This window comes from Staurois parvus, unplaced genomic scaffold (genome assembly GCF_062004578.1).
Source record: "Staurois parvus isolate SC_StPar_1 unplaced genomic scaffold, SC_StPar_1.0 ptg000183l, whole genome shotgun sequence".
In the NCBI taxonomy this organism is placed as follows: Eukaryota; Metazoa; Chordata; class Amphibia; order Anura; family Ranidae; genus Staurois; species Staurois parvus.
The window spans coordinates 6,224,698-6,245,402 of record NW_028317979.1 but is presented as its reverse complement, the minus strand read 5'-3'; the positions used below and the strand labels follow the sequence as shown (position 1 = coordinate 6,245,402).

The following is a 20,705-nucleotide window of genomic DNA, read 5'->3' as shown; positions in this document are numbered from 1 at the left end:
CAGGGGATCAAATAAGTATTTTCCCTACTGGATACCGTACATAAAGAATATCCAGCCATGAAACCTTCTGATCATTGCTGTTTCCATGAGTTTACCTCTAAGACACACCAGAACAGAGCTCTCTCGTGAGTTGAGTGGTGGTGGTCAGGGAACCAAGTCACTTTTTCCCTGGCCAGACTTCAGAGTCCTACAATAGCAGAAATGCAGTTATTCAAAGGTATATTATAAACATATAAATATAAATTTCTTACTCACACATACTTTAAGCACAATTGAACTAAGTAAACGTGAACATATTTTAAGCCATACTTGTTTTGTTCATCTATTTTAATATATAAAAAATTGTAAGGAAAGTTTATTCCATAATGATTCCAGGCTTAGTCCTTTTGAGAACGATACCTCTCAGATAATCATGCTAAATACAGCTCAGGCTACCATTAAGTATTTTATTGTGCAACCTAAATATTAGGAAAGAGGAACATGTCTTGAATTAGGATGAGAAGCTTTGTGTTGAGCAAGGAAATAATCTTTGTTGTGGATTTATACCCTTAGGAGGCTTTAATGTATAATTTACTTTGTATCATCATTTATTTGCAAGCTAAAAGGGGTAGTTATGCGTGTGATTGTTTGGTAGGGAAGGATTGTTAAAATAGGCCTTTGAAGATGGATATTCTATATTTTCAATGGGTAACTATTATTTGTGATCCATATATTTTAATGAGGGATGTTTTATAATTGATTGCTAATATAGAGCTTACCCGAATACTGAAGTGAGATTTGAACAAATAATTAGTACTTGGCCTATCTTTTTTTGCAAAGTTCAAAGGAACAAGCATACTTTGTATAATTGCTTAGAATACCGCATTGCAAATTCGGGGGTTGTGTATGAATGTGTATACAAGATGACCGGCTTCTGCTAGTCATGCTAACCAATTAAATTAACTCCTACTCTATGAAAAGAAGTTATTGATTGCTACACTCAATACAAACAGTTCTTTTGTTAGCCAATTTTGATGCATATGGCCCATTATTTTTCAGCATGGTACAGTATGAACTACATTGAGAGAGCTCCTAGACTGAAGGGTGCTTGTTATTATGTGCCTGAGAAATGCATAGATTAACACAGGCTCAATGCAAAGACACATAGGGGGAAGTTTGCTAAATCTGGTGTACTCAGAATCTGGTGCAGATGTGCATGGTAGCCAGTCAGCTTCTAATTTCAGCTTGTTCAATTAAACTTTGACAATAAACCTGGAAGCTAATTGGTTTCTATGCAGAGCTGCACCAGATATTGCAAGCTCCAGTTTTAGTAAATCTCCACACCACAATGTTGCCTTGAGGAGAGTTGTAAGGTCTTGTATGAATGCTACATTTTTAGGCAGCGCAACTCAATGAGCCTTATTGTACAGCATTGCAGTACATCTCAACACACTGTAGTGCATAGACTTTCAGGAAGTGTCATTATGTGAATTCAATAAAGTAAAAAAAACAAAAGATAGACAGTATCTTTGGTTGTAACAGTGCAAAGCACTTCCCCTCACTGACACTACTCAATAGACACCATCCCTGGGCTGATGTAGATAAGCCACAAGTCCTTATTCATACTGTGGATGAGTGTAGCCAAACGACCTAGGAGTTTTTTTTGGGGAGGGGGGCATTTAAATGTGCATTTTTACACACGACTTGTAGTACAGGAGTGGAATTGTGTGTTTTTGGCCCCATGGACTTAAAAATGGGAGTGCCTGAAAATGTGTGCAGTTAGATGTTTTTCAAGCATTTTTAGGCTCTCCCATCAAAGTCTATGGGGACAAAAATACTCCCCTAAAGGAACTCATATGTTATATTATGCTTCACATGAGAGTTGAAATTTAATGCTCAGGTCTGAATGTTCCAGTTGAGAACAATGGGATTCTTCATGTTCCATTCTGGCGCTCTTTAGGAATCATAGGACAAAACATTAGGTGTAAATGGAGGTTTAGTCAGTTGTATGCACTGTCACATAGCACAGCCATAATATTACTGTAAGACAGGTCAATTAATAGGGCAGCACCTAGAAGGGAAGGGCTGGAGGTTCATGGGCTTTTTGCTTGGTATACAGTATATATGGAAAGTCTACCCCAGTAGCTGGATTCTCGGCTGTCATAGCAAAGGAGTACATGTGGTCTGATATGTATTTATTGTTATTTGGTATCTCACTTATATCTGCATGCATCCTTTTTCAATAAATGTGAACCCACATTAAATGCTCATGTTGTCCACATGTGATGCAGCTGTGTTTAAGTCAGTAAATCCACTCAATTTACCTTAACATAACTTTGAACTTAATCCACTGTAGCTAGATTTTACAGACCTTTTCACAAGTGTGGTGGGGGTCATCTTCCTGAAGTCTGTTTCATGACCTTTCCCCTTTCTCTGCTTGCTGTATCACCAAATGCTGTATCACCAGTCAGGATCCATCTTCCAAGGTAGGATTGAATCTGACTGGCAATCAAAGATACTACTTAGTGCTGACACTCTCATACATAAAGATTTTTTTACATGAAAAACAGCTGGTAACTCACAGTGGGTCAGTGGGTGTGTTTGAGAATACATTACAAGCATAAGCAAATGGTGCTCCCAGGTCAGCAGATTACAAACAAAAGGGGGTGGGGGAGTTATTTTTTTTTTTTACAAAACCTGAATAAAATGTGAATCCCTAGACTCATATGCTGTGTTCCCTGCATACATTTATTATTGCCTTTATTTTCATTTTGAAGCCTCAATGCGCAGTAATGCATGCCACCCAGTGTGGTACATTGTTGTGCCATTTGTTTAGAATGCATTTCAGCATAAGTATAGTCAACGTGTATGCACATGACCTGAAGTAATGCACCATGTAAAAAAAAAAAAAGAAAAAAAGGTGCAAGTCTGGTTATTGTCAGTCATGTGTTGACATTTTTATGATGACTGGGCACCTTAACGCAACATTTGTTAGGAGCAGCTGTGAAGAGGCATTCCAATCAAAATTAAAATGGCGGTGAAAAATAAATGTAAGGAACACAGCCTATTAGTCTAGGGCTTCAAATTTTTATCCAGGCATTGTAATAATATAGCAAGCCCCACCTCCTTTTGTCCTTAATCTGCTGATCTGGGAACCCCATTAGCTTACATGTTTGCTAGCAAAACCTGAAGCATGCTTTTTACCACACCTTACAGCAATGCATAAGTGTGAAGCCAGCCTTAAAATAGTATTAAACTCCCAGCAATTTTATTTTAAAACTGAACTAAAGGGGATGTCACACTTTATGTCCTCCTTCCTCCCATCCTTTACTATATTTGGCACATTGGATTTTTTTGGGGGGTGTGGGTGCCAAGTTTTGATAGGTACCCACTCCTAAGTTCAGCCCTCCTCTCTTTGCCTGCAGCCTTCTGGGACATGTCACAGGTCCCAGAAGGCTGTGGGACCATTCTCAAAGTGCAGCTAGCGATTGTAAATATGCCAGCGCCAGGGACCCTAAGACCGACAAAGAACTGGCCCAGGTGAGGACAGCTCTGGACAGGTAAGTGTCTTTTTATTAAAAGTCAACAGCTACAGTATTTGTAGCTCCTAGATTGTAAGCTCGAAAGAGTAGGGCCCTCTAACCCCTCGTGTGCTGTTTGTTGTTGTTGTACTGTTTTATGTATTGTCCCCCCCCTCTATTGTACAGCGCTGAGCAAACCCTTTGGCACTATATAAACTTGATGCAATAATAATAATAATAATAATAAGTTGAAGATCCCTCTTTAACACATTGAGCACAAAAAATAACCATTCCCCAGTAAGGTATTTGTTAAAATGGTTACCTCACCACTTGCAGTTTACAACGCTGCTTGCTGCTGCTCTCTCACTGCTGCTTTCCTGAATTTCCCATCTTCACAGGAAAGAGTTAACAGTGGACAATGCAGTCTCCAGCCAGTCTGCTATCTTGGAGAAGGGAGAAGGGGGTGGAAGGAGAAACAGTGGTGTGGCTTGCCATCCTAGGCTACAGAGCTGTGTGGGGAGACACAACTCTAGTTCCTGCATGCAAGGGTGGCTCCATAGCTTGCTTCAAGAAAAAGGAGCCACCCTAACACAGGAAACCTGGGGCAATGATCATGGCACCAGCTTAAATTGGAACATACTCAAAGATTAAAATCATGTAAAAAAACAATGATTTCCACAGTTGAGTGCCCAGCAATTTAAAAGATAACAGTGAACTCTACATTGTTTCTCTCTGCTCCACAATGTTGTGATCGTATTGCATATGCTGCAGAATTGCTCTAAACAGAAATCGATGTTCTTTTCTTACTGCCCTGTCGCTGTCTACAGTCATTATTGTTCATCAGAAACATTTAACGTTATTATCCATCCACATGTAAGCTTAACACAGGAATTTGCGATTCATGCCATTCACTGTGTACAGGTAATGTTGCTGACTGTACCTTTTTATCATTAGCTGCAAGTCTGCAATATTAAAGAAGCTACCAATACAGCGGCATAAAAAAGAACAACTCACACCCGTACTCTTTGCTAGCCGCTCGGTGGAGAGCACAAGCTCCATGTCAAGTCTCCCAGCTATATAAATCATTTACAGTAGAATCTTAGGTCACAGGGTTGACTGAAGAGAAGTGCTATATCCACCACAAGGAATACAAAGCAATTGCCTACAACACATGTAAGTTAATTAGTCGCTAAGAATAGCTCACAGTCGATAATGTTTGAGATTATTCCAATAAATTGCATGGGTGTGTACTGTGCCCTTCTTCCACGGTAAACAAATCAATCTCTCTTATTTTATTAGTATTTTACAGTTGGTAAAAGGCAACCGGCATGCTGAATGTCAGAAGACTGAGGTTAGAAAATCTTCAAAGAATTTGTATGTATGTATGAAGTTCAAATGTTCATATTAAAGCAACAGAAAGGTCTTTTGTTAAAAGCAAAGATTTCAAAAAAATGTTTTTTTTTTAAAGGAACTGCTATAAACCTTTACCAAGGTACATTTAACATCTCCAGTTGCCGTAGGTTAGAAGTTAATTGGGTTTGTGAAAGGAAGTTATAAAGCAAGTTAGCAACATAATCAGGATTTGTGATGGTCCTGCTTAGCCACTGGAGACAGTTGACTTTGATAGATTTATTGTGTTTCTTGCATCAGTTATCCACTTAATGTGAAAAGCATCTAAACCCCAAAACAAGAACTTAATATGTTGAAGTTTACCAGTCCTTAGATGTGGTGGCTGCATTATTTGTCTTTTTTAGGATTTTTCTTATTATTGTCACCTGGTGTTCTGTCCAGAAACACACGTGCTGTCTTAGCCCCGGTTCACATATATGAAGCTGTGCGGGCACCGTTTTGCATGGGCACGAGAGCCCATTTATTTGAATGGACTCCCGTGCCCGTGACACACAGGGAAGAAGTCCCTGCACTTCTTCCGAAAACGCAGCCTGCACGGGAACCTCGGTTCCCAGTGCGGTTGCCTTTTCCAGTGCAGGCAGCGTGCCATTAGAAGTAATGGCACCCACCCGCAGGTCCGCATTTCTCTGTGCGGGTGGTGCCGCTGCACAAATTTTCACGCAGATCTGCAGCTGCACCACCCGCACAGATTTGAACCTAACCCAAAGGTGGCTATACCCTTTTCTCCACTGTTTCTATGGAGGAGCAACATAGACACCCTTGGACAGCAGCATTGTCAAGCTGTGGAGAGGGTAGTGTTAAGTTGGGCATACTGATTAAGTCAGCAGGGACTGGATGAATTTTGATCATTGTGGCAATCCTCACTCAACAGAAGTTGATCATTTGATCAAAGTCTAAATGTATAGAAATCAGCGAGCGCTTATAATGGTAAAAAGCAGCTGTACACTAAAAGGAAACCACAAACCTTCAAAATAAATAAACAAAAAATTGTGCAGCACTGAGGTACTAAATAAAATATATGTGTCAAATAGATGGACTCAAAAAAATATATAAACACATATAGTCCCAAAAATGATGAAGACAAAGTATTATGGTGTGACCAAAGTGACTTGTGCTAATCCAGATAAGGTGTATCCTCACAGTCCATGCGAGCGGCAAGCAAATAGTTAAAGTGCGCACTCACCAGATACGCATAGAATATGCGCAGTATATATATCAATGAAGATCCACCCAGAGTCCCTCTTAGGATGGTATTAGAGATGACAGCCCGGGGTGGATGATAACACGTCAGGGTAGGTGCTGCGTCTGGAGGATCCCTTTAAGGATACGGATGCAGGCTCTTCTGGGTAATGGAATGGTCACCACTGGGGGGAGGGAGGCTCTAGGGAATTAAAAGCTCGCAAAAGAGCAACAGAAGGAGATGCCCATAGTGTAGTATGTTAACAATCCAATAAATTTATTAAATGTATGAAATGTGGATAAAATGCGAACATACATGCGGCAAATTCCTAATGTGGATACAACAATTCAACCTAAAGAACTGTTATGAGCACTGACCAGCTGGTGTAAGTATGGTGGCCGCCGGACCTCCCTGATCTGGCGGCGTAATGTCAGGGTGTGCATCCTTCCTCCAAAAAGGAAGCGTATCTGGTGAATGCGCACTTAAACTATTTGCTTGCCGCTCACATGGACTGTGGGGATACACCTTATCTGGATTAGCACAAGTCACTTTGGTCACACCATAATACTCTGTCTTCATCATTTTTGGGACTATATGTGTTTTATATATTTTTTTTGAGTCCATCTATTTGACACATATAGTTTATCTAGTAACTCAGCGCTGCACAATGTTTTATATATTTGATCAAAGTCTGTTGAAGGGATATGATGGAAACTGTTCCTCGATCTGCAGCTGCAGTAGCTGATTAGTGCTTTCTGACAGTGTCGAGTACCACTGTAGGAATACAATGTCCTAGCGGCTGGTGTTCCTCCATCCATCATCAGGGGCAGACTGACAACTCATGGGGCCCCCGGGCAATAGGGGATCATGGGGCCCCTGTGTCCTTGCCCAAACTCAAAAAAGCCTACGAAAAAGGCACCAGGGGCATCTCATGGGGCCCCCTACTGACTCCAGGCCCTCGGGCAGTGCCCGAGTTTCCAAATGGTCAGTCCATCACATTTGTGCAGATGGACAGATACATCAATACAACATGACAGAGGTTCTCTTAAAGGATAAGTTCACCTTTTAGAAAAAAAAAATAAATACACATTTTATTGCAGGTAAAAAAATGTGCCTTTATTATTTTTGTCTGCAGGGGCCTGTAAAGCATTGCACCAGTGATCAGTACATTGCTGATACCATGCAGGTCTCCTGCAGACCTGTCAGAATATCTGCTTGCTTTACGGGATGTACGGGCAAGCAGATTTTCTGACAGGAAGAATGAACTACCAAGGCACTTCACAACGCTGTGGTAGTTCATTGAGGACTACAAGCTGACAGCCGCTAAGGCTGTCGGGTCTTGTAGTCTCTCATTCACAGATGACTGACGCGGCTGTGTTGGCAGAGCTTTGCACAGCCACTTGTTTTTTAATTTTGACAGCTAGCGAGGGGGGAGAAGATCCCGGGGGGGGGGGGTCTGGATGTAACATGTTACACCTTGAATATGGGTGTAACATGTTACAAAAGGTGAACTTATCCTTTAACTTTACCCAAAACTACAGTTCCTTTACCTGGCGTTTCACTTTAACCGGTTGACATTGACAGTATGCACAAAAGCTAGGCCTTGACACAGAGCGGCCGCATATTTGCATACCAAAAGTACACAAACATGTGCTGAGAGTATGCGCCCTGAGCGCTTCCAGCACATTTGTTTCACGGAACAGTCCCAATCACTACTTATGATCAGGACTTTTCCAATCATGTGATCGCTGTGACAGCCAATCACAGCAATCACATGACCCTAAACTCCGCCCCGCCTCCCAGAATCACACACCCTTTAAAGGACCGGGAGGCACCAGCATCAAGGGGTTAAAACGAATACTTATACACACATCCTTAACTGCTTCCTGACCACCCTATAGCAGAAATACTGCTACAGGGCAGCATGGGTGCGCAAAATCACGTATATATACGTGATTTTGCATTTCTAGGTAGGGGGCGCATGCGAGCCGCACGAGTGTCCTACCCGCGCTGCCATCCGTGGTCATGGCTGTCAATCACTGGGTCCCAGCCGGTGATTACTGACCAACGCCTGGTGATTTCCGAGTATCTCCCGACGGGGAAGAGAACTGTTTTGTTCTCCTCCCTGTCAGCTCAGGCACACTGCTTTGGATGGCTGTGCACAGCACAGCCATTCAAAGCAGTGTGATTACAGTGAAGCACACTTACACCGCCCCCTAGTAAAACACTCCCAACAGTTAACCCTTGATCGCCCCTCATGTTAACCCCTTCCTGACCAGTGCCATTAGTACAGTGTCAGTGCTTTTTTTTTAGCACTGATCACTGTATTGGTGTCACTGGAGATGTTAGTGACACCAAGACAGTTCCCCCCAGTGTCAGAATGTCCGCCGCAGTCCCGCTATAAGTCGCTGATCATCACCATTCCAAGTAAAAATAAAAAAAATCCCAGTATATACTGTATACTGGGAGTAACTTGCTATAAATGCTATAACTTTCATGCAAACATGTTAATTTACACGTATTGGGATTTTTTTTAGCAAAAGACATGTAGCAGAATTCATTTTGGTGAAAATTTATGACGAAATTTGATTTTTTAAAATTTTTATGTTTAATAGCAAAAAGTCAAAAATATTGTTTTTTTCTCAAAATTGTCGGTCTTTTTTTTATAGCGCAAAAAAATTAAAAACCACACAGGCGATCAAATACTATCGAAAGAAAGCTCAACTTTTGGGAAAAAAAGAACCCTACCTACAAATCACAATAAATACAGTATATTGAAATATATATATATATATATATATATATATTTATATATATATTTCTCTCTCTCCCCCCTCCCCCCCTCTCTCTCTCTCTCTCTCTCTCTCTCTCACCGGTGTGTTCTTCTGGAGGCTAAACTAGAACTGCAGTGGTAGATAGGAAATCTTTATTTTTAACAAGCATGAGACATTCCCTGTTCTTTATTGATAAAACTACAATTGCAGTGAATGCCAATAGATGGATTCCTACTCAACACAATTATGTGAATACAGAACAGGCAGGTTTTATAATGTTTTGGTGCTACTTCTGAGCAATAGATGGGGGATTTATGCTGACAGCAACAGCATGGAGGGAGAGACTTCCTAGAATTGGTGAAAATTTAGCATGTGGCTAAGACAGGGACAAGAACCCATTGATAAGGGAGAGTGTGCTTAATGAAGGGAGAGGTTCCAGTGGAGGAGGGACAGAAAAGGGACTAGCTGCCAGTTCATCAGAATGGAACCTTTCCTCTACCACGCCTCTCCATAATACTGCCTTCAAGCCGCCTCCTCTGCCAGGTGCTGTCGGCATCCAATTGTCGCTCTCCCAGCACGCTGCAGTGCAGCCATATGCCATGTTGCAGTGTGAATGGGAACACATAGGAAACAATTGTTTCTTGTGTGTTCCTATGGTGACAGATGTTTAGCAAAGTAGTAAAACTCTGTCACCACACAGTGTAAATTGATGATGGTAGGGCTCAATGATGGTAAATTAATAAAATAACTATAATTTAAAACACAGACTTGGAAAATTCACCTGCAGTTGCTTTATTAATATACCTGTTATACTGCTACATAATTATGGCAAATACAATGGGGTTGATTTACTAAAACTGGAGAGTGCCAAATCTGGTGCACTTGTGCATGGTAACCAATCAGCTTTTAACCTCAGCTTGTTCAATTAAGCTTTGACAAAAAAAAAAACTGAAAGGTGATTGGTTTCTATGCAGAGCTGCACCGGATTTTGCATTCTACAGTTTTAGTAAATCAACACCAATGTGTTTAATTACCACTTATGTTGTTATTTTCTGATATTATTAGCTGTAATGATTCTTTCATCACATTTTTACTTTGCGCTTATTTTCTTTCTGCCCTATTATTTTAATACGGCTCATAGGGTTTCGACATGCTTTTTCACATTTATACACAATGCCCAAATTAGATGTCTGAAAAAATCCAGTGCTGTGTACCACTTTTATCTCTCATAATGAAAATACCTGACATTTGACAGGCCTGGGTAAACCCAAGCCCATGAATTCCAAAATCAAATGCATTTAAAATGAAGGCTTATTATAATATACATGACAGCTGCACACTGCCAGATACAATGTTCCATTAATTGCACTCTTACTGTGCTGTTTACATTAGGGCAAAAGGGGACATGAAGAAAACCTACGAAATTCTCCTGGTCAAGTGCAGGCTTAAAAAAAAACGTGTAAAGCTTAATGAATGTGACATAGCCAAACTAACGATCAGAAAACAGCTAAACGATGGATCATTGAAGACAGGAAGAGAGGGTGATCCAGCACGTGATAGGGCAATCTTCCCTAAGGCTTTCAGACATGAACATGGAATTTGCAGTAAACTGACAGCGGATAATCGGAGTGTCCGCTGGGGTTCTGTACAGCAGTACTCACACAGGATTCTGTAAGCTCTTCAGAGGAAATGTAAATTTTACACTCAATCCTGTATTTAATGGAAAGCCACACAGAAAAGAGCATGTAGAAATCAAATATTTGTTATTTACAACAGGCCAGCAAATCTTATTGCACCTACTACCAGCTTTCTTTTGACTTGCATAAAAAAAATATTAGGAATATATATATATATATATATATATATATATACTGTACACATATATATATATATATATATATATATATGATACGTGTGAAATCACAAATACACTTTTATTTAGAGACATCCTGTCTATTTAGAGACACCCTGTCGCCAGACTATTTAGAAAAAATATCTCCTCATAAGATTATATGTGCATTTAACATAATTAATGCATGATATTTACCTGTCAAAGCCTCCCCTGTGTAGACATCTAAAAGCCCTGACACTGCTGGGGGGAACTGTCATCTTGGATGTGATGTTAGCAGCCCCAGCCCAATCAGAGCTGTCACTCAAGTGACTCTCTGTAGTGTTCCCCTTTGCTCCTTCTCCAGCTGCTACATTGCTGGTTATGTAGGAAAAAGAAGAGAGAACCAGCTGAAGAAGAAGAAGCTGGGCCAGCACAGACAGTATTTAGATATAGAGGGCCAAGGCAAGCAAAGAGGGAAGGGGTTTGTTAGGGAATTGACTCTTCCTGGAGAAGTCACTTTTCTACCAAGTTAAACGGCATATTTCAAGTGAATGAAAATAGTTTGTGGAGGAAAAACACTGCTTTAAGCCATTAAACTTGATATTTCTGTGCTTTAAACTGCATTTTTTTAGATTGCTGACAGGGTCCATTTAAAGTATCAATGCATTTTTGGATGAATCCTTATCCTTACTCTGCTGTCTCTGGAGGGTTTTGAACTAGGGAAACCCATGAGCATGAAGGTTGCTGTCCCTAGTCCATGTATCCCCATGTCTTGTTCTAGGTGACCCACTATAGATTGAACTGCTGTAGCTATTGGATGCTGAGACTAGTAGTACCACTCACCTGGGTATGCACTGGGAGATTTGTTTTCTTTATTCAACCCACTGGTTAACAAAAAAAAAACAATCTCACAGATTCCACACAAGCGGTGTGGATGCAGGAATCTCTATCCTGCGCTATTGTATTCTTACAGAGAGGACTCCTCCCCTTCCCCGTCAGAATACACTGATCAGCGCTGCAGTCTTCGGCTGCAGTGGCTGATCCAATGCTGTTTTTCCAGCACAACTGTTGCACGGAAGCCAGTCTAACAGTTTGCTTCTGTTCAACAGTCAGGAATATACATGGATTGAAACTTATCTGGTTCCTGTTGAACCAGCCAAATTTCAATACATGTATACCCAGCTTTAGGCTGCTGGGATGTCCTGAAGACAATGACCAGGGGCGGACTGACAACTCATGGGGCCCCTGGGCAATAGGGGATCATAGGGCCCCTGTGTCCTTGCCCAAACTCAAAAAAGCCTATGAAAAAGGTACCAGGGGCATTTCATGGGGCTGACCCCGGGCCCTCGGACAGTGCCCGAGTTTCCAAATGGTCAGTCCGCCCCTGACAATGACATATGTCTGAAATGTGAACTCTGCCCACTTATGAACTCCTCTTACCCCACAATCAACCCAAGGTAAGTAAGAAGACCATAAAACATTTTTTTTAGTCATGATCAAAGTATTTTGGTCTTTTTGACCCCACTAAATGCATGAAAACTAAATTATGACCAGATGCTCAGGTTAACTGCTTGATGGTTTTATCCCAAAAAATATTATGATACCTAGAATTATTGTCTAATGAATCAGAAAACATGCTCCTTATTTCACAGTTGTGGCTGCTGATCTTTTGCCTATGCCTGAGAATGTCACAGTCAGTATATAGCCTTGCTGTTCACTAAGGAGATCTGTATCTGGGGAGTTTGTTGGTTTTTCTACTTTGGCAAAGTGTTTTTTAGGGAATGGTGCAAATATATGTCCCTGAAATCCTGTAAAAAATCAGATGATTTAGGTAGCAAAGTACATTGAAGTCAATGGGTAAGGCACAGGTGTCAAACTAGCAGCCCTCCAGCTGTTGCCAAACTACAAGTCCCATAAGACATTGCAAGATTGACAGTTACAAGCATGACTCCTAAAGGCAGAGGCATGATGGGACTTGTAGTTTCGCAACAGCTGGAGGGCCACCATATTGCCACCACTGGGGTAAGGGGAAAGTAAGGTGGTTTTGTTGTTTTTTTTATTAAGTGCAATGGGTTTTAAATGGCTCTTAAGGGTTATGGAAGCTACTTTTAATAGACCCGTTCTTGTACCAAAAATGCAAATTAAGCCTAGTTATTTTACATTTTTCTAAAAGAAAGCAAAAAAAAAAAACAGACAGCGAAAAAAGGTTGAATGAAATAAGTTAAAGCAACAGTATTCAAACAACTAAATAAACACAAAATGTTTAAAACCAAAAAGAGACAAAATTACTTAAACTAAACCACTCTCATTATGCTTTCCCTCCATAAAAAAATAATAAAAAAACAGCCCTCTAATAACACAAAATAAAGATTTTATTGAATCCTTTTTGTCTATGAAGCTCAATGAGAAATTTAGAGTTTTATTTTTATGGAATGTTTGCAGATAAAGAGATCAGTAATATCACAGCTAAATCAATTTCATTAAAATTAATCCACTCATCCTTATGGTTGAGATTCTGGGAAAGCTATGAGATACTGTATACTATTATTGTAGTCATTTGATCCTAAACATTTTAGAAGGATTAGATAAGGATCATCTAATGTCTATTTGTACCATAAACCTATGAATTTTGGTTGTAGGGGTAGCATTGCATCAGGGCAAATTACAGTATATTAGAACAGAGAACAAAAGTGAATGCAAGAATTTCACTTAGGTGAGACCTATTTGCACTGCTCTCATAATGAACATGAAAAGCTACACATTTGCTTGAAAAACAGTTATTATTGACCCCAGGGGTCTTTTCTACAAAAATAACTTTTTTACTTTAAAGTACAATACTCCTTTTAAGAGGTCAGATTTCCTTTAGAGGTTTTGTGCTTGGTCACTGGACTTCAATATTGCATTATCTTTGCCCAACTAGAGACAATTGTACTCTCTTTGAAACCTCTTATACACCCTATCTGTTTCTTTAGTGTACATGTAACACCTGCACAATCCACGTAAACCTACTTTTCTTGAAGGCCCTACTGAAAGAAGAGTCATGCTGTAGAAATCAGTATCTATCTATCTATCTATCTATCTATCTATCTATCTATTTAAAACTGTAAATGCTCATTATTTTATCACTGTTAAACAAACACTATTGGGTTATTCTAATTAATAAAAACGACAAACCGAAGTGTACAGATTTTATTGTCTAAGTGTTAGTTTCTTTATTTATATATGCTTCAAAGTCTTCTTGCAATTGCTATTAACCATTCAGGAGCTTAAATTATTAATAAAACATTAACAGTTCTGATGGGATTGACTGTCGCATAGCTGGACATGAAAAGGAATTAGGTGGTGACAAGAAAAACAGTGTTTTTGTATACCTTTTATGATAAAGTATTTTACACAAAAGCATAATTTATATAAATAAATTCCAATTTCAACAGTCATGTCCTAGACAATAAAATTATTATAGCTTTTATACTTAAAATGAAGGCTGCTTGAAGTTTCAACCTTTCTTAAAGGTGAATTATAGGCAAAATCAAAAAATACATGTGATGTAATCTGTCACTAGCATTAAAGTGAACTAAACCCATCAATTTAACTGTTTTATCAAAACCGTTACATTTAGGGCATGGTGTGAATGATAATTGTCAATGTTGCTTTTGCTCTCAATCAAACTGTCAAGCCATCAAATGGCTAGTGTCATAACTGATCACAAGTGAAGCACTATGACAACTGCAGATTTAACAAAGGCTAAGATGGCAGCTTCCTCAACTCTAAAGGCTAGGACAGTTTATTTCCATTTTAACACAGTAGTTTTCATTTCTTAGTGTCCCTCCCTGTAAAATAGTTTAATTACCTAATAATCCTAATAGTGGTGTGACCCTCCTGCGCTCAAAATAATGTGTTTAAACAATTAACAAATAAATGAACCCCAAACAGCTGCTAGCATTAAATCATATACCAGTGATCAAGTGAATATAAACCTAATAAATGCTGCGCTACATTCAAAAATTAAAGTGAATGTGGAATACAATGACATAAATCAATATATTGACAATAAAAACCATATAAATGCTGTGCTACATTCAAACTAATTAAAGTGAATGTGGAATAGAATAAAAAACAAAAAACAATAATAATAAATATAATAAAAAGGTGCTAAGTGATAACACAAAAATAATAACAAAACGCAAAACATAAATCAATACGCATGTGCATGAAAACACATACATATATAACATCACACGTGCACAATGTGAAGTGAAGTAATATCTAAATAATATACGCAAACTCAAAGTCCAATAATGAAATATTAAGTGAAAAAAGTCCAATATTGGAATATTAAAGGTGAAAAAATTAATGATTTTGGTAGAATTGTGTTTCCAATATACTGTAAGGTGACCACAGGTGAAACAAAAAACCGTGCAGGTATCTGGGTGTAGATAACTTGTGAATCCAACCACCTTCTGGATTAGCCTCTCACCTCAACTCTTCGACCCTTGCGGGTCACAGAGCAGTATGGATCCCTCTCACAGATCCTCCAGGCACCAAGGCACTCCAGAACCACTTCTCAGGATACAATATTCCCACTCAGCTCTTCTTCAAGTGTAGATGAAATATCACTTTCCCAGAACGGCCACTCCGCGTCTCTCAATTTTGAGAGACGCGGAGTGGCCGTTCTGGGAAAGTGATATTTCATCTACACTTGAAGAAGAGCTGAGTGGGAATATTGTATCCTGAGAAGTGGTTCTGGAGTGCCTTGGTGCCTGGAGGATCTGTGAGAGGGATCCATACTGCTCTGTGACCCGCAAGGGTCGAAGAGTTGAGGTGAGAGGCTAATCCAGAAGGTGGTTGGATTCACAAGTTATCTACACCCAGATACCTGCACGGTTTTTTGTTTCACCTGTGGTCACCTTACAGTATATTGGAAACACAATTCTACCAAAATCATTAATTTTTTCACCTTTAATATTCCAATATTGGACTTTTTTCACTTAATATTTCATTATTGGACTTTGAGTTTGCGTATATTATTTAGATATTACTTCACTTCACATTGTGCACGTGTGATGTTATATATGTATGTGTTTTCATGCACATGCGTATTGATTTATGTTTTGCGTTTTGTTATTATTTTTGTGTTATCACTTAGCACCTTTTTATTATATTTATTATTATTGTTTTTTGTTTTTTATTCTATTCCACATTCACTTTAATTAGTTTGAATGTAGCACAGCATTTATATGGTTTTTATTGTCAATATATTGATTTATGTCATTGTATTCCACATTCACTTTAATTTTTGAATGTAGCGCAGCATTTATTAGGTTTATACCTAATAATCCTGCCATTACATACATTGGGCTCCATTCACGAAGCGGTATCTACCGCTTTAGGCAATGCGGTAGAATACTGCTTAGCAGTTTTTGGCATTCACAAAAGAAATCAAAAAGCTTCTAAAATACTGCATGTAGCATTTTCCCGAAATATGCAGTATTTTGCTCATGAAACTATGCAGTATTTTATCTCATGTGATTTCCAGTGGAATGGATACAGTGGAGAAGAATTAGAACCCCTGTCAGTTTTTTAAAGCTAATAAAAAGGTAAAATGGTTTAACTCAATGGTTTAATGCCAACTCACTAAGTCAGTGCAGTCCTTGCAGCATATGTATTATACATATACATATTGTACAAAAGAAAAAAAGTGAATATACCAGTCGATGGGAAGGTTAAGTTACATTAAGTAAATACAAATATCTTTATAATTGTGAAATATTAAATGAAAATAGTATCTAAAATCACATATATATAAATACCCTTCTTCTAAAATATTTTTTGTTGGTGGAAGAAGGGTGATTTTTGACACTATTTTCATTCAATATTTGACATTTATAAAGATATTTTGTATTTACTTAAAGTGTAACTAAAGGAAAAACCTTTTTTTTTTATTTTGTATAGGGTGGAGAGGTATTACAAAACCTATCAAGTTGTTATTGCTGTCTGTCCACATTAGGAAATTCACTTCCTTTATTTGTCCTGTTTACCATTATCATTAAAAGTGAAATTAAAAGAAAATCCCAAATTTAAGTTGTCTCCAGAAAAGTAATAGAGGGGGAATTTTCTAAGGGGGACAAGGATGGTAAAAAAATTGACTGGGGTTCTAACCCTCCATTACTCTATCCAAAATGAATAAGAAAGTCTTGCCTTTTTTTACACTTTTAAGCAGCCTTTGTCACACACAGAGGAACAGTTGAAATAACTTTCCAGTCTCAGGAAACCCCTGCTTAAAATTACTATATCTACAACTACTGATACATTAGTGTGATGGTCAGTGGGAAGAATGCTCCTTACACTTGTGGTCACTGGAAAGAATGACCCCCTTATAGATACCTAAAAGATCAATTATGTCAGCCAGTACATACAGTATGACATATGTTTTAACAAGCGATTAGTCCATTGTGATATGCATGTGTACTGTATTATGTTTAGAGTAATTGGGGTGTGGGGGGGGGGAGTTGCAGCAAATGATGTATATGCTCGTCTCTGAAAATCTGGCAAAATGACAAGAGTAAATACAAAGGTTTTACTACATGTAATGGGCTGGATTTGCTAAACGTACTGGAAGGGATTGACTAAAGGCACATATACTGAAAAGGAATACATCCGTGAAATTTCCTTGCTACTAAATACTCCACAGTCAACTCAGCCATGAAGTGTTAGGCCACGTAAAATGACAGAGTGGGGTCAGTGCACATTGAAGCGCACAGTGCGCAGAAGTTGCCAACTGTTTGCAGAGTCAACAGCTAAAGACCTCCAAACTTTGTGTGGTCTTCAGACTAGCACAACAATAGTACGTAGAGAGCTTCATAGAATGGGTTTCCATGACCGAGCAGCTGCATCCAAGCCTTACAGCACCAAGTGCAATGCAAAGCATTGGATGCAGTGGTGTAAAGTACACCACCACTGGACTTTAGAGCAGTGGAGACATGTTCTCTGGAGTGATGAATCACTCTTCTCTCTCTGGCCATCCGTGTTCTCTGGAGTGATGAATTATGCTTCTCTGTCTGACTCTGTCTGATGGACGTGTCTGGGTTTGGCAGTTGCCAGGAGAACACTGCTTGCCTAACTGCATTGTGCCAAGTTTTGTTGGAGGTGGGATTATGGTGTGGGTTTGTTTTTCAGGGGTTGGGCTTGGCCCCTTAGTTCCAGTGAAGGGAACTCTGAAGGTGTCAGCATACCAAGACATTTTGGACAAATTCATGCTTCCAACTTTGTGGGAAGAGTTTGGTGATGTCTCCTTCCTGTCCCTACATGATTGCACACCAGTGCACAAATCAAGGTCCATAAAGACATGGATGAGCAAGTTTGGGTGGAGGAATTTGACTGGTCTGGCACAAGTCCTGACCTGAACCTGATAGAACACCTTTGGGATGAATTAGAGTGGAGACTGCGAGCCATGCCTTCTCATCCAACATTACTGCCTGACCTCACAAATGTGCTTCTGGAAGACACACTCCTAAACCTTGAAAATAGAAGGTTTTTGTGGCTGTGGTTGCCAATATCCCTGTTTAATTATATCGATTGTTACAAAGTTAATTTTCAAAACAGTAGTTATTAACAATCTCTACATAGTGGTATCTCCAGCTGACACATATGCAAAACATGTCCACACTTTAACAACCCATTGATTCTTGATTGTTCGATGGCTAGCTTGGGGTATCCTTGGATAGCTGGGGATGCCACTGTGTAGAGATTGTTAATAACTGTACTGTTTTGAAAACAAAACGTAACAAGGATGCACAAAAAATGCAATATTCTTGTGGAAAATATGGATATGTGAAATAATGTACACAAACACCCTTTTTTCATGTTTAGCAACTCTTTTTTCATAATGATATGGATGATAAAACAATTGTTTTATAAATACACATAGCTTGTTTACTTATGGTTGCCTTTAAAGTCCCATGAAAGGGGTTTGCACTCCTAAACCTTGTGGACAACAGAGTTGCAGCTGTTATAGCTGCAAAGGGTGGGTCAACTCAATATTGAACCCTATGAACTAAGAATGGGATGCCATTAAACTTCGTATGTGTGTGAAGGCAGGCATCCCAATACTTTTGGCAATATAGTGTATATATCCAACAGACCCAATGGTCTCCAGGCTCCTCATCAGCACCCACAGTCTTCCAGTTGTGATCAGGGCAATAATTTTACGGTGACCTTGCAGGCCGTGGTATCCTTAAGCACAGTCTCTGATCTGGGAACCTCCTATTCTCCTCCTGAGATTTCAAATTCAACCAAGTTATATCTAGCTACTGGGAAACCAAGGGGGGAAGGCTAGCCTGGGGGACCCACCTTTAGTGTTTGAAACCCTGTTGAAGCCAGGACACCTGCTACAAATTTCATGTATGCCAGAACACGGGAGACCTTGCATAATTTTAAAGTATTGAATCCTCTGTTCCCTGCTGTAAAGGTTATGAATTTTCTGCAAGTAAGCTTAGATATGGGATTAAGTGGAAGTTGATTCTTGGTCATGTCCTCACTATCTGGGATCCAGTGACTGTCGCATATCTTGCTAAACCAATTCCAAAAGGCCTGTGCAGATTTTTCCCCTTGGGACTTGCAAGTAGTGCAAATAGTGTTGGAGATGAGTTCCTCAATATTCTCAGTAACACTGAAACAGTACTTCTTACGGCCAGGGCCAGTGCTAGACTATTTTGTGTTCTTGGCAAGATTAGCTATTTGCACCCCCTTGCATAGGCTGGTATGCACCGTGAAGAACAGATCCACCACCTCTCCTTTCTCTGCTCTGTTTACCAGTGAATACCTCACACTGGCACCACATTCTGCCCTCCTCCCTGCATGCCACTGACCGGCCACTGATTAATAACATCATGTCCACCTCCTCCGTTGTCTCTGGAAGGCTTTGATTCCCACCTGGGTTGCTCCATAGGAACCTCTGATGTTCGTGTCACCACCTGCGACGGGAGTCTGCAGACCAGATACCCTTGACAGCGGAACATTGATGAGCCTTTTATCACCTTTATATTAGGAGAGCAAAGAGGACCTGTCATCAGCAGAGTAGGGAAACCAGCGGTCTTGTTTGCCTAGCAGTAGTGCCAGCCCTGTTTACGGCTATCATGTCTGGAAGAAGGATTTCAGATATCCAAGCCTCAAGCTGTAAACTACCTTATTGCTACCATTTTCAAGCATATATAATTGGAATAGATCTCCTGCGCCTCTAGATATAAATGAGTGATTTAAGCAGCCAGTATTGGGAGTGCCACAGCCACGGCACCAAGCTAGTAAACTGTAATATAAAACAAACAATACGGCGCTAAATAAAATTAACATGCAGGCAACTAAATAATATATGGCCCAAAATGTGCAAAAAGACCATATGCACAAATATATAACATCGGTGTGGGGTAGAACAAACAGATATAAGGATATCATGCATTAAAGTGACAAAAATATAAATTGGTGGATAGTGTCCTTGTGTATCAAACAAATTCCATGCAGATGTGAGCTGCAATGTGCCAATCCTCTATAGCTGGGGTGCCCCCTCACCTTCCTGCCCAGGCCACTAAGGACCAAAGAGCCTTGGGTAATGAATGGAATGTTCCTCCGGATATCAGGTGGATCCCTCTGGCAGTAATGGTGGAACTCCCTCCTCTTGCCTATATCGTTAATGGTGGATGATACCAGTAGTGTCTCTCCAGTATATGGCTCTCCAACACGATCACCTTCTTTCAGTGCTCCCTCTAGAAAGAGACATTCCCATGGAAAGAGACATGGAATGTCCCCTTGTCAAGCTGCTCCTAAATACACAATTACCAGTTAAAGTAGCACAGTGCCGAATAGCAAAAAAAGCTCTGTTCATGAAGGGGTTAAAAATTTGTGGAGCTTAAGTGGTTAAGTGATCTAAAGCAGCTCACAGATGATACATTTTTTTTCATTCAAAGAAGGGGTTGAATAAAAAAGAAAAACTGACTCAACTCCCCCATCCACACACT

At 39.7% G+C, this 20,705-nt stretch overlaps 1 protein-coding gene across 1 annotated transcript in view; it reads left to right on the top strand.

Annotated features, from left to right (window-relative positions):
* LOC149462194 (uncharacterized) overlaps window positions 1-19,701 on the top strand; it is a 108,899-nt gene extending 89,198 nt beyond the window's left edge. Inside the window, exon 2 of the mRNA XM_089677320.1 lies at window positions 19,613-19,701. Coding sequence (XP_089533446.1) covers window positions 19,613-19,701 — 89 coding nt within the window. The remainder of the gene's footprint in view (window positions 1-19,612) is intronic.
* Window positions 19,702-20,705: the final 1,004 nt, after the last annotated feature.